This window comes from Pangasianodon hypophthalmus, chromosome 3 (genome assembly GCF_027358585.1).
Source record: "Pangasianodon hypophthalmus isolate fPanHyp1 chromosome 3, fPanHyp1.pri, whole genome shotgun sequence".
Lineage (NCBI taxonomy): Eukaryota > Metazoa > Chordata > Actinopteri > Siluriformes > Pangasiidae > Pangasianodon > Pangasianodon hypophthalmus.
The window spans coordinates 22,908,937-22,924,683 of NC_069712.1; the positions used below are offsets into that span (position 1 = coordinate 22,908,937).

The 15,747-nt window shown below is 39.2% G+C and overlaps 1 protein-coding gene across 6 annotated transcripts in view; it reads left to right on the forward strand.

The window, feature by feature from the left end:
* The window catches only part of LOC113538739 (KH domain-containing RNA-binding protein QKI), a 67,330-nt gene extending 63,732 nt beyond the window's left edge, over positions 1-3,598 (forward strand). For 3 of the 6 annotated variants that reach the window (XM_034302654.2, XM_026934075.3, XM_053232422.1), the window contains one exon: positions 1,382-3,598. In XM_034302654.2, the coding sequence (XP_034158545.1) occupies positions 1,382-1,398 (17 nt within the window). In that variant the 3' untranslated portion in view covers positions 1,399-3,598. Of the gene's footprint in view, positions 705-1,381 lie in introns of those variants that run through there. The other 3 variants (XM_026934084.3, XM_026934066.3, XM_026934094.3) reach the window with 1 other exon arrangement.
* Positions 3,599-15,747: the final 12,149 nt, after the last annotated feature.

Below are 15,747 nucleotides of genomic sequence, written 5' to 3' on the forward strand. Positions count from 1 at the left end.
GTGAAAACTACGTCAAACCTCAGATGACAGAACTGAAAAGAGTATTGAATACATGTGTGATCGAAGCTGCATAGTCTTAAGGTTGACCACTGTTGTGTAGACAGAAATGTCAGATTATAGATGCATTTATGAACAAAATATTCCACTTGATACTTTTTTTTTATGTTTTACTGTAAGCATCATTTTATTTTTTGTTGTTGTTGAAAAGAAAATAGTATTTACTTGTTGCTTCTTAAAAATATATATATAAATATAAATAAATATATATATATAAAAATATAAAGCAGGAATGTATATGAAATGTCAATTTACTTGCAATTTGCAAAGAAATAGCAGTGATATTATAGAGGGCTATTTGTAGGAAAGGCAAATATACATAATAGTTGCTTTATAGTACCACCTTAGAGATTTTCCTATATTTTTGGATATATGTTAGGGCTTTATATGAACGACAGGACTTTTCCAGTGTTTATATGCAAAAGCATTTTATATTATGTGTCCTGTGAATTGTCAATAGTCTGCAAAGCTGAGGGTGATGGCTAAAATTCCCACAGCTTGTGTTTCCATGGCTATTATGTTATCTAGAGAATTCCGTGTAGTGTTGCTTTGTATCATTAAAGGCCAAGATTTTTATGTTGTTGTAAATAGAAGAAAAAAAAATGAATTTGAAAAGGCAATAAAAATTTTATTGAGTACAACAACAACCAACAACTGTTTTGGCCCTAAATTATTTCAGTGTTCAATGACTTGTTTCCTTGACATTATAATCCATCTCCATCATAACTATCCGCTTGCCGCTTAAACCTCTGAAGAGCTCTAGTGCTTAATAGCAGTCGAGTAACAAGACACTGCATCGGCTGCTCTCTGGTCTGTCCTTTCCTTTCATTAGGAACTATATCTGACCCTTCACTTGACTGCTACTAACCATTAGACATGTTTACCACAGTTGTGTTCTTTTTTATTTGTCAGGAATTTTCTCTTTTCATTTCCTCCTTCTTAACATGTAACCTATTGGTTCACACTGGCTGCCATCCTGTCAGTAAAATCATGCTTTGATTTTACTGCATTGTGTAGATGAAGACCAACAGTTCTTCCAGTGCTCCCATACTCAGTCAACCCACAGTTGTCCTAAATTGTTAAATGCGAATCATTTCATGCCTAACACATTACTGAACAGGTGTTGTGAAAGGCATGAATGCAGTGATGCTTAGGTTTGACTCAATTCAATCTGGAGCCTAATTGTGATGGGTTTATCATATTGTCATCCTGCCTTCACTAGCTGAAACTAATCTCCTCTGTATCTTTTTTCTTTTCCTCCCTCTTTTGTTGCCCTTCTTTTCCTTTGTTTTTTTTCCTTGTTTCCTTTTCTCTAACCACCCAGCCACCACCGGCAACTAACCCCTGACCTTCTGACTTCTCAACTTCACCCAATGATGACCTGCCCATTGCCTGCCTGCAGATCACTTCTCTGCTCTAAAAACAAATGAGTGAATAATACAAAGAAAAAAAGAGCATTAAACAGCTTTCACTGCACTGGCAGTGAAGATGCAGCATCTCTGCACCTGATCTGTGGACACACAGCAAAGCCCGGAAGACGCCCTCCAGTTCAAAAGGTCTGTAGGGAGCAGACCGTCCTGCCACTGTAGACCTGCACTGAGTCATTTGTAAGCAATAAGCAATAACAATTAGCCCACTCTGACCTGATCCTTCACCCACATACTTACACTTACCACATACTCTACAGCCCCACAACACATGACACGTGATGTTCCAAGCAAACACAGACCCAGCCTTCAGTCAAGAGAGGAAGAAAAAAAACCACAGCCCTGCCCGTTACCCAGGTGTGACGGTGACACATCTGTCTGAATGTATTATGTGATGTGATGGTGTGGCATTGGTGCATGCACCTTTCTGTCCCTGTACATTAGCTGTGTGAACTGGCGAAATCGCAACTCTGTCTTCTTCTCTGAAAACTGATTAAGGGATCAAAGGGAATTTTGACTCACATTAATGAGATTTGGCGCATTAATATAGGCAGTGCAAAGCGAATGATGAACATAGAGAGGTGTGTTTAGCATTTTGCCCAACAATCGAACACTTTTCAGTGAACGAGTTTTTCTGAGGATGTATAAGCCATGCTTGCCTATCTGCTGTACAAATGTATCAAATTTGTAGATAAATGTTCAAAGATGACAAAAAAAAGAAAATATGTACAGAAAACTTTTATTATCCTCCAGTTCAGGGGAAGAGAAAGTATATATTTTTACAACGGAATCTTTTATACAAGTATTGTAAAGTGAAAAAAGAGAACACTAAACCCTTTATGTGAAAACAATCCCGTTTTCTGTAATTGGATGTAGAAATGGACGACCAAACCAACCTTTGCGTTCTGCTGACGGGGGGTTGAAATAGAAACATTACAAAGTGCCTTATTGTGGTTCTCATGGTTTCTTCAATCTGAATGTGTCATCATTAGTGGCGAATGAGCAGGCCAGCGCTCAGTGCACACATCTTTCTCTGAGGATAAGTTGCGCAGTCTTCTTGTTTCCCCTTTCAGTTCAGCATAAGTCAGTCATTACTGAAGAGGTAATAATGCACTGAATGTAAATTCTGAATCTTAATCCTTACATCCTCTAATAGGAAATGTAAATTGCAATATGGGCTGTTTGGTTAATTAGTGTGCTTCAACAAAGTTGAGAAACAATCATGCCTCCAGCCTCAGACAACCGGATTATGCTTTTAATATTGTAGCCAATATTCCACCTGTGATCCTTTAATAATCTGTGAACCTTTATGGTGGAATTTATTGTCTTGTGTTTTCAGCCTAACAATAATAGAATATGCCACTGTGAACATTGCAATATGAGTGAATTGTAACAAAGTTGCACCGACGTCACTGTATTTTTCACTGGAAGCTGTGTGCACTGCCCATGCTGGACTGCACCATGTGTTACGTGTCTCCCATCCCCCAAATCTTTCTTTACTATGCAACAAAATGGCCTCTGATGTCTTGTGGGGGGTCTCTGAGTCATTGAACATGTCTTCCTGTGCCATCCTCACTTCACTACCACTTTCAGTTTTAATTCCGCAGTACCGTGACCGTATTATTGTAGTTATGAAGGCACTAAAGTTGAAGTTCAGCCTGTATTTTGGAATAAGATGAAAATAGCCTGTATTTCAAAAGCATTGCTTCTTAGTAGTTGAGATTATGAAAATGGTCAAATTTGATCTGCTTGACAGTACAATACAGGTTAGAGCTATCTGTGGATGAGCCACACCGTACTAAATATCGCATGATATTTCACCCTAGATAGCAATTAAAGTATAAATCTGGTTTGTGTTGTTTTCTGATCTTTGTTTCCAAAATTTTCGATTTTATTTCTGTGAATGTTCTTTATTATATGAGTGAATAAGTGTATTACACACATGCAGACATAAGACTGTGTTAGATTCATGCTATGTGTGCCCCTACCCAGGTATTGCCTATGAGAAGATATGTATGTCTGTATCAACAGCCATTGTTACAAGTTTATACCTTATTTTTCTATCTTATTTTATATGTATGTAATAAACTACATTAAATGCCTTGTCTCAGTGCTATGTGTATATGAAGAATCCTTAACGCATGCTTATCCTTTTGAGATAAACTAATATCACATTCTATGACCAAATTTTGCCAGTAGAATCTCACAGGTAGTTTCTGAGTAATGTCCTTAGTGGAACTATTTATATTTATAAAGCATATTGATATTAATGGAGCTGTGCCAAGAGAGCACTTTCTAAATGAATAGAGTCGTATTTTATTTGCCCCTACCGATCGGTGCTCTGACAGTCTTCGTCATTTGATTCAAAAGTAGCCTACCTAATTCACAGAAATTAAGAAATATACTTAACTCTAAAAAGAGCCATATAATTTAATACTTTCTGAACTCACTGGTCCATATTCAGAGTTGACTTAGTGGGCAGTAGAGAGGAGTTAATACTGACACAGCACACATCAGTATTCAGACCCTGGATTAACTACAGACTTAAGCATTTTCTTGGACGGTTATGCGCTAATGGTTTTGTTGGACGTTGACCAAAACAGAAGCTTGTCTTAGATATGACCTTCAATAAAGTTTTTCTTAAGTTCAACTGTGTGACATTGACTCAAGAAGGAGGCAGTACTGTCCAGCACGACTGTCTGAAAATTTGTTGTAACCACAGTAGTTCACCCTGGTATCCTGGATATGTTTTGGGCAATGTAAATGTGATATTAATAAATAATTAGGCCACATTTTTTGATGATGAGCAACGGCAATATTTATCTCCAGGACAGGATTCTATATGAAACATTAATTTTTATCAGTATTATGACGTACATGTACCTAGAGTGAGTTGTAACCATAGCAGATGACTTTATGTTTTCTTCGGATGATGGTGGATTGTGGATGGATTATTAAGTAGAGAACACAAAATACCTAATTGAGAACATGAGAAAAGCACATTACACACGCACACTGCCTTTATTCTGGCACCTTGATTTAGTTGCATAGACACATTATATTAAATATGTGTAAGGTAAAAAAAAAATAATAAATCTTAGCATGTCCTTGAAGCCAGTTGGTAAAACTTAAATGGGCAACTCTTAACATTCCTCATGGCAAATTACATCAACAAAATACATTCTTTATCCTTATCATAGTGCTGAAAGCAGTCAGATGAGCAAGTTTAGATTAAACTCTAGACAAATGCATGGACGAAAAATCACAATGTTCACATAGAATTGCAAGTGTCGAAGAATCTGAAATGGCTATAACCAGACGGTGGTCCTTCTCAAGCTCTAGCTGCAGACCTCTAGTTGCTAACATTGAATGTAACATTTTGTGAAAGCAGAACTTCAGCAGTAAGTCATATTCTCCTTGATGCCTCCACATGTTTTAGATACTTAGATATTTATTTTTACTTTACACAAATACAAAAGAGTTTTTCTTGAAAGCAAAAAGACAATTATAAGCCATAAAAAAGTCAAATGTAGACAAATGTAAACTGGAAATACAAAAAAAAACTTATATACACACAGGGCATGATGTCTTTGCCTACTGTCTTTACCAGAATGCTATGTATTATCAAACTTTCATGAAAGGGAATAATAATCGCTCAGCTCCACCTGCAGCACTGCATTACACAGCACAAGCCATCATAAGTCAAATAAATCGAGCAGACAAGTGTTTATTCAGTTGAGCAAGTAAACCCCCCCCCCCCCCCCCCCCCCGCCTCTGTGTGCCCTCCTTTGTCTCTCCAGCCCTTTTCATCCCTTTCTCTGTGCAACATCCTTCCCTCATTCGCATCCTCTGCATCGTCTTCTTCAAGTCCAAGCATGTGCAACGGAAATTACCGTGTCTATCACAGGGCTCAAATTGCCTGGGCTTCTGTGCTCCTCTGCTCACCACTGATAAGGCATGGCGAGGATCCTGCTGGCTGTTTGGGGGAAGAAATCGCATCTTGAGTCGCCACCGGGTGTTCAGCCATGAAAGTGTTTGTTTGTGCTGGGAAGAAAAAGACCAGAGCTGCGGGACATACGGCTCACTCGCCTGACTTTTCTCCCTCCTTTACTCTCGCCTGCGCTTTCCGCTTCTCTCAGCTGTGTCTGCACTTGAGGGTGTAGGGGGTTTCAATTATACAGTGACAGTCAGAGAGAATATTAAGTCTGGAATGCATTGCATTGCTGCTGAGATAAGAAATGCACAGTGAAATAAACTAGTCCACCTTGTAATGAAAGCATCATCTAATACAGTGGTGTACTCATGGAAAGTGTGATGTCTGTGAATAGGGAATGTTTTCTTTTGTTGTAAAAATGGGACACCTCAAGTAATCACAACCCTTTTCCCAGGAGCTCTTTTGTGTTTACAAGTAAATGTGACTCAATTTGAACTTGAACCGACAGAAAATCATATTTTTAAAAATGAATATCAAGTTGCAAATTCTACAATTTTAATCATACATTTTATCCACAGTCATACAAGATATACAGTAGCATTAAATACCTTCTTAGTCACTTGGGGCTGTCTAAAATATTCAGGTAATTTAAATGAGAATCAGTCCGGATACAGAAAGAGCAAGGTTGGGTGGACAGAGGAACAAGAGCGAGATTAGAATGAGAGACAAAGCTCTGGGCGAGATCAGATTCCTCCTGAATCGGCAAACGTCAGACACTGCTCTTAAGAGCTCCCTTTCCCTCACTCACACTCACACACACATATTAGCCTGCCCTCTTTATCCTAATGTAACACAATGCAGTGTGCCTGGGAGAGAGGGAGGGGATGGGGCTAATGAGAGAGTAATTGTGCTGCTAAGATGCAGAGGGGACTGCTAGGATAGGCAGGCTCGAAGAAAAGCGAGCCGACCAGGCTGAGTTAAAGAGTCCTCAGAGAGTGTTTAGCAGGAACACAGGGATCACCTTAGCCATGCGAGGACACTGCTGACCTTCATGTCTGAGCAGGGCACTCCAGCTCAGCTTTCTGGAGACAGAGTGGCGTTCTGCACCAGAACACTGGATCTGTGGTCTGCCGCTGCTCACTCCAGTTAGCACAAGTAGTAGTTTCAGTTTCAGTAAAACTCAGTGCTTTAGTCATTCCACAAACTCATCATATTAAAATGGCCAGCAGCAACATCAAAAGAAAACCGACAGTTCCTATTAATGGAGGTTTTCTTTCAGTACACTTCATAATTATTGCATCAAATACATTATATATTCAAGTTAAAACAATTGGAGAATTTGGAATAATAGCATTTTGTAGCATTTCGATGAAGAATATTTAAAATAAATGCCATGATTGATTGATTTATTTATTTATTTATTTATTTGCTTTTTTATACCATCACCTTCAAAGATCACAGAAGAACATAGCAAAATTCCACACAGACAGGTAACTGGAGCTCCGACATCGAACCCTGGACTCATCACCACTACCTAAACACAAATGAGCTATTAGACACCATTTCCATAAAACCAAGCTGCACTAAAGAAGCCCTTCCTGAGAGCAACCCACAAAATGCAGCACCTGAACTTCACAAAGCATATTTTATTCACTTCAATTTCAATTCAATCTTATTTCTATAGTGCTTTTAACAATGGGCATTGTCATCAAAGCAGCTTTACAGAAACCCAAATATACTGTAGATTTAAAGATTTAAAATGATGATAATGAGCAAGCCAGAGGTGACAGTGGCAAGGAAAAAACTCCCTGAGACGACATTAGGAAGAATCCTTGAGAGGAACCAGACTCAAAATGCAACCCATCATCTTCTGGGTGATAGTGTGATTACAAGTCATTACTCTTCCACAACTGGATACTATAAAATCAAGCAGTGCTAGGTGTGTTGAAAACATCTTCAGTGGGCATCAAAGTCATTTTGATTTAACTGATGTAATTAAAATTTTCGGTTTTAAGTCTACAGCATTCAGTAATAACATCTACAGCCATTTTGAGGGTATCTGTGTGGTACCATCCACAGCAGACTTTAGGCTAGTCATGTGGAGCCATCCTCGGCGATTCTCAGGTGAAGCAGAAGCAGAGCATCAGGAGGGATCAGACAGGTACAGAGGGCAGCTATCTCATCATGCATTGTGGTATTTAGAACCTCAGTTGTCTGCCAAACTTTTTGTCCATGCTCACCATCACTGACTACAAGAAAAAAAGCTCCTTTACCCAGTGTAAAATATGGTTGTGGATCCTTTAGGGCTGTTTCACACCTTGTGGAGTGCCCAGGGGCTCTTGTGAACATTAATGGCATTATGAGTTCTACAGTATAGTTTTGAAAAACAAAATCAGTGTTTTGAGATGACCACTACAGTCTCTGGAGTTGAACTCTGTTGAAAGCCTGTGTCCAAATTAAAGAATGCAGTCCATGGACAAACCAAAATACATAATGTTACACACATACATGTTCTGCATGGACGAGTGGAACAAGATCCTCCTACATGTGTCTATCACATTTTTAGACATTACAGAACAGACTCAATGCTGTGATTCTCTACAGTGAGATTTCACTAAATATTAAATGTAGGCTTACAGAGGAAAAGTGTATTAATTTTAAAAAATGCATTCGAAAAAGATAATGTTGAAATAAAACTATACAGTGTCAGTTTATGTTTGAAATATCAAAATATCACGCACTGCATGTGTTAACTCATTTTTGCTCATTTCAGTGCTAGTAATTATGGAGTTCATTGTATTTATCCAAATTATTCTTTGAATAGTACAACAATGTTTGAGTTTTAGAAAAAAAAAAGCACAGTGCTATCTCAGTCTGCTCACTGCAAGATTTAGTGGTACCTGTTTTTCGAGTTGCTGTGTTGCAAACATGAGTGTAAGAGAGGAGTAATTATTTCATGTATCTAGTTCTCAAGCCAATTTGACATATTCTGAAGCCTTTTAAAACAACACCTAGACCTTGTATAATGAGCAGAGAAGACAAAATTATATATATATAATATATATATATATATATATATATATATATATATATATATATATATATATATAAAATAACTAATAAAACTAAAACTAATAAAAAAAAAAAAGCTCAGAATATAAATACATATTCAAATGGCCTTTTAAGAGGAAATTACTATATGATCATTTAAGACGGTGTTCATTAAATTCACTGCTAATATGTGGCAGAAAATTCATCCTCAGATGTAACTGTCAACTGCTTTTAAACCACTTTAACTGTAGAATGTAAGAGCCTGCAAAAGCACAATGAAAATACTTTTTTAGATCTAATTCACTCAGCAGTGTGCCTGAAAAAGTAGGTATTTATCCCACTTCTCTTTTTTTCTCCGAAAGAATGTGTCAGGCTATATTTCTTATGTTAATCCTTCTGTATTCCAAGCTCAGTGAGAATCAGTTGAGCTCTAAATAGTTATTGTCATTGTTAGCATCCAACAGAAAAACACCATAGTGACACTGAAAATTAGCCTAAAGTGACCCTGAAAGGAGCCAAATGAGCAAGAAAAGTCTCTTTGCAAAGTACCGTGAGAACCTTTCCATCTTCAAAAGAATTCTCTCAGCCCTAAAGACTTGATTTGTACGCTGTAGCCACACATACAGCAAGGTCCATAAGTATTTGGACACTGACACAATTTTGTCATTTGCGTCTGTAGACCACCACAATGGATTTGAAATGAAGCAGTCAAGATGTGTTTGAAGTGTAGACTTTCAGCTTTAATTCAAGGGTTTAACAAAAATATTGCATTAACCGTTTAAGAATTACAGCCATTTTTTTTACATAGTCCCTCCATTTTCACTGGCTCAAAAGTAATTGGACAATTGACTGATAAGCAGTTTCATGGCCAGGTGTGGCCTGTTTCCTCAAAGGCCTGGAAGACCACGGAAAACAGCTAAAGTGGATGATCGCAGAATTCTTTCCTTGGTGAAGAAAAACCCCTTCACAACATCTAGCCAAGTCAAAAACACTCTGGAGGAGGTAGGCGTATCATTGTCAAAGTCTACGATCAAGAGACATGATGTTTATTGATGATGTGACTGCTGACAGAGGTAGCAGGATGAAGTGTAGAGCTATACTTTCTGCTCAGATTCATTCAAATGCTGCAAAACTGATAGGACAACGCTTCACAGTACAGATGGATGATGAGCCAAAACATTTCTTGAAAGCAACCCAAGGGCTTCTTAAGGCAAAGAAATAAAATGTTCTTAAATGTCTGCTGACCTCAACCCAACTGAACATGTTTTTCACTTGCTGAAGACAAAACTGAAGGCAGAAAGACCCACAAACAAGCAGCAACTGAAGGCGGCTGCAGTAAAGGTCTGGCAAAGCACCTCAAGGGAGGAAACTCAGGATTTAGAGATCTCCATGGGTTCCAGACTTCAGGTAGTCATTGACTGCAAAGGATTTGCATCCAAGTATTAAAAATAATCTTAATATTTATGATTATGTTAGTTTGTCCAATTACTTTTGAGCCTGTGAAAATAGAGGGACTATGAAATAAATGGCTGTAATTCCTAAATGGTTAATGCAATATTTTTGATAAACCTATTGAATTAAAGCTGAAAATCTACACTTCATCACATCTTGATTGCTTAATTTCAAATTAAGAAATTACAGAAATTGTCACTGTCCAAATACTTATGGACCTGACTGTATATTGTCATTATTCCTCTTTTAATGATTGTTTTGCCACTGCTAATAATTCTGATTATGTTTTCCCTCTCTACTTAGCTTGACTGAATATTGATATCCAAGAAATTAGAAGATCAATCTACAGTAATGATGTGCATTGCATATAACAATACAAGTGAAATTTTAGCTAGATGATAAAAGACAGTATGCTACAGCACTTCAATATTTTTTCCAGCAGTTGAGCTGTATTTAGCATTCTCAGCATGTCTCTGTGAAAAAGCCTTTGGCTGACTGTTGAGGATCTTTTGAGATCACAAACTCCATTAGACTTTCAAACCTTTGTTTGAGTAAAAGCCTAGAAATTGAAGGATTACAAATTTGTCTTTAAACATGTCCAAATTCCTGCTCATTCCGGTCTCATCGTCCCCACGCCCCACCCGTCCCCGTCTCATCGCCTCCAAACTGATTTAAAAGACTGCTACCCTCAAACCCCTGCACTGTTTCCATGTTTCCATAGCAACCAAGTCTGAGGGTTTCTTTGCATTTGCAGTGAGATGCAGCCCCATAATGGGGATCTAAATGGAACAGGAAGAGAACAGTAGGGTGGATAGGAGGGTGAGTGTGAAGAGAAGGGGGGAGGGGGGGGTTAGGAAAGCAACAAGAACAGTAAGAAAATGCATTGATAATGACATCACCCGCATTTCCCACAGCAGCCGATGCCTTAGCAGGAGCTGGGCCTTTCATTTGCTGGCTTTGGGGTTCGCCTTTCAGGAGGCCTGGGGAGGCCAGCGCGCCCTTCATCTCAATGGGCTTTTTGTTGAGGAACAGAGGAGCTGTTTCTCGACCCACAGAAAGGCCTGGCTAATTCACTTCACGGTTGCCAGGAAGCCAAGGCCTGTGAGCTCTGCAACAATGGCAAACTTCATTGCCTCACTTCGGCGGCCCGAGAACTCACAGCTGCAGCTCCAGAATTCTAATGGGAACTTGTTCCTCCTCTTTCTGTTCTGCTCTCTCTCTCTCTATATCTCTCTCTCTGTCTCTTACTTTCTTTTTATCCTCTCTGTCCCCCTGCTTGCCAGTTTCTTTCCATCCTTACACAATCTTTCATCTTTCTGTCTGATGTGATCCCCCACACTTTGCATTAAAGGAAGACAAAGTTGCCAGAATAAATGGACTGTGTGCAAAAATGTTTGCAAGCCACAGTTTAAAACCGGACCAATTCACAATAAACCAACCCAATGTGCATGTAAATTATATTTAAATTACATTTAAATATTTAGATTCATGGTTATAATTAAATCAACATAAAATTGTTAGCTTGAGGTAATACAGATGAATCAAATGGGTGGTCGGGTAACTGCTTAATTTGGCAAATCCCCAAAGAAAGGTCATTTGAGTGTGCTGGTTCTTTCCTTGGTAGTTGGATGCCCTCTGTTGGATTGAATGTGTTAACTGCTAAGACTGTGTTGACTTTAATCTTTATTGGGCTTTTACAAAATGTAGCACATACAGAGCAATGTTATTATGGTTTCTCTGCAATGTTGACTCCAGATTTTTCTACTCATGTCTGTATTTTAATAAATATTTTTATTTATGTTTACTCCCACACTGTCAAAAGCGACCAGCTATCAGTCAAAAACCACCAGCTATCAGTCAAAAGCTACCAGCTATCAGTCAAAAGCTACCAGCTATCAGTCAAAAACCACCAGCTATCAGTCAAAAACCACCAGCTATCAGTCAAAAGCGACCGGCTATCAGTCAAAAGCGACCGGCTATCAGTCAAAAGCGACCGGCTATCAGTCAAAAGCGACCGGGTATCAGTCAAAAGCGACCGGGTATCAGTCAAAAGCGACCGGCTATCAGTCAAAAGCGACCGGCTATCAGTCAAAAGCGACCGGCTATCAGTCAAAAACCACCGGCTATCAGTCAAAAACCACCGGCTATCAGTCAAAAACCACCGGCTATCAGTCAAAAGCGACCGGCTATCAGTCAAAAGCGACCGGCTATCAGTCAAAAGCGACCGGGTATCAGTCAAAAGCGACCGGCTATCAGTCAAAAGCGACCGGCTATCAGTCAAAAGCGACCGGCTATCAGTCAAAAACCACCGGCTATCAGTCAAAAACCACCGGCTATCAGTCAAAAACGACCAGCTATCAGTCAAAAGCGACCAGCTATCAGTCAAAACCCACCAGCTATCAGTCAAAAGCCACCAGCTATCAGTCAAAAGCCACCAGCTATCAGTCAAAAACCACCAGCTATCAGTCAAAAACGACCAGCTATCAGTCAAAAGCGACCAGCTATCAGTCAAAAGCCACCAGCTATCAGTCAAAAGCCACCAGCTATCAGTCAAAAACGACCAGCTATCAGTCAAAAGCGACCAGGTATCAGTCAAAAGCTACCAGCTATCAGTCAAAAGCGACCAGCTATCAGTCAAAAGCGACCAGGTATCAGTCAAAAGCTACCAGCTATCAGTCAAAAGCGACCAGCTATCAGTCAAAAGCATTCAGCATATAACACATTGAACCAGATATTCATAGCACAGTAGTGACACTGCAGAAGAGTTGAGGTCCAACTGTGTGTTTGAGTTAAAGCTAGCACTTTAGTCACAGCATTCTGTTTAGTCAGCCATCTGTCCATTTCTTCATTTTGGGTATGGAAATGTGTGCCAGCTGCTGGCTCAAAGTAAATCAAAGCCTTATAGCTACATGTCAGTACATAATAGATTCATTACTTTAATGCGCACTGGAGCAGAATTATGGACATCAAAACGTTGTTGTATTAATGCCCTGTGTTACTGCACTCCCCTCCAACTTGGTATCTGGACTTTCTGCATGTTGTCACTATATGATGAGGCAGTCAGCAGAAAGAACATTGGGTGTGTGTGGTATGTGTGCCTGTGTAGCTAGCCTTATTTTGTATCAAGGAAAAGAACAAGCCCTTTTTTTTTCATAAACAATTTTCACAGCTTTTTTGTTGCCACAACCCTTTTTACGAATTTACAAATTAATTTCACAATTTTTTTCAATAATTAATTTGACAAATTAATTACACATCAGTGTTCAGAAGCAGCAGGTGACCATAGATTTTGGTGGGGCAGGACATTAATAACAACATACCCTCAAACAAAATTAAATGGAGAGGCTGTCACACAGTGTATCTTATACCTTAGGCTAGTGAGTTTTTAGAGTAACCCTGTAATAAGCAGTTGAGAGTCAGCAACATAGTCATCCAGCACACAGACTAGCAGCTCATTTTGCTAGGTTTTAGACCTACCTTTTTTTTTTTTTTTTAACTGTGCTCAAGATAATATCATTAACCAAGGTTCACATGTTTCAGCTAAATTTCCAGCCCAGCTGCACCTCAAAGCCCACACAAATTACCTCAAACTAGCCCAAAAGGTTGGGCATTTTAAAAGGGAGACATTTTCTTCTTCTTTTTCTCAGCCTTTGCATGGGGAAACAAGTATTACACCTGAATTTCTGATTTTCAGAAAATCTTTGCAATATATATCTTACAATACAAATTGTTTTGTGCATAACAGGCCCACTGTCTGCACTTACACTTTGCCTTTTGTGGAATGTATTAGATTTAATTTCGATTATTTGCTATAAAACAAGACTGAATATTTTTAAACTAGTCTAAACTGGCAGCCATGTTATTAACCATGTCTAGACCGTGAGTCATCTTCCACTGAAAAGTGAGAATGGAGCAATGGGATCTCTTCCCACTGAACGCCTTTTAGCAGTTACTGCAGTTCCCACTTTCGACCACTAGGTGTCATAATAACTCTATGGCGCTCGCTGCCCAGGGATTGCGCAACATCTAGAAAGGCGAGCAAATCAAAGAACGCAGGCTTATATCTGTCAAATATTTTATTTATTTTTGTATTTTTTTAAATTGTTGATCACTCAAAAAAGATAACTGGTATTTTAAGAGAATTTAAAATGCATGAAATTGGGATTGAGGACTTTATTCATCCATCCATTTTCTGTACTGCTTATCCTACACAGGGTCGTGGGGAGCCTGGAGCCTCTCCCTGGGGACTTGGGGCACAAGGCAGGTTACACCCTGGACAGGGTGCCAATCCATTGCAGGGCACAATTGCACACACACTCACACACTTTAGAGATGCCAATCGGCCTAAAATGCATGTCATTGGGCTGTAGGAGGAAACTGGAAGACCCAGAGGAAACCCCCGAAGCACAGAGAGAACATGCAAGCTCTGCACACACAGGCCAGAGGTGGGAATCAAACCCCCAACCTGGAGGTGTGAGCCAAATATGCAAACCACTAAGCCACCATGCTCCCCCAATGAGGGCTTTATGAATAATAGAATTAGTTTAATGGCTGATATAAATGGTTGCGCTCTGTCCCACCTGCCTGCTTATGGATGAACCATCACTGACAGTGTATGAATTACACACAGGTTTTCGGCAGGGTTGAGCAGGCAGATGATTATGTTTATGTTTCAAAAATGCCTGTTATGTTTCCAAGAAGAAAATGAAAATGACTGTTTACATTTATTTAAAAGGCGCCATGCACACAAAATTCATGAGAGAGAGTAGCTATGTTTCTGCCATGCAGTTAACTGCTCTTCACTTCATCTTATAGCGTGAGCATGTATGGCTGCCAGTGGAACCGGTTCCCTGTATTTATTGATGATGTAACTGCTGACAAAATCAGAAGGATGAACTCTGAAGGAGGGCTATATTATCTTCTCAGATTCAGCCCAATAGTTCAAAACCCACTGGACATTGTGTCACAGTGCAGATGGACCACAGTATACTTCCAAACAACCCAAGACTTTAAGGTCTAGAAGTGGAATGTTCTGAAATGGCCAAGTCAATCACCAGACCTGCATTCCACTTGCTGAAGACAAAATGACCCCAAAAAAACAATCAGGAAGTGAAGACAGCTGCAGTAAAGGCCTGGTAGAGCATCACCAGGAAAGAAACCCAGCATCCGGTGATGTCTGTGGTTTCCAGACTTTAGGCAGTCACTGACAGCAAAGGATTTGCAACCAAGTATTAAACACAGCAATTTAACTTATGATTTAAAAAAATCACATTAACCTGTTACTACTGTTTAAAACTCTTAATACATGTCTGCAGAGTATCATAACATACTTTATTTTCAGATGTAATTACTTTGTTTCCTTTTTTTGTACCACTCCTAATGCCACCCTGTTCAGATAATGAGCAGACTTAAAGCAGCTCCTGTCACATGAGCTCTCTCTCTCTCTCTCTCACACACACACACACACACACACACACAGTCACTCAAATGGTTTTGTCGCCACCTTGTGGTAGAACAGTGAACTGAGAAAAATAAAGACCTCTGAGGCCTAAAATTTGGTCTGTAGCTCAAAAAACCTCAAACCTAATGCTTGAATAGATTTCAAATGATTTTTTTACTAGTCCCAGATTAAGCTGTACACACGTCCACTTCCACTATAAGAAACAATGCCCACTAATTCTAGTTAATAATAAATGAAACAAGGGATGTCCTTAGAACAAAGTTTCAAAGTTGATGTCAAGTGTACATTAGTGTACATAAACCCAGACTATAAATCCTGTAAATAGCCAGTTTGTGAATAATGGAACAGTGAAAATGACCAAATAC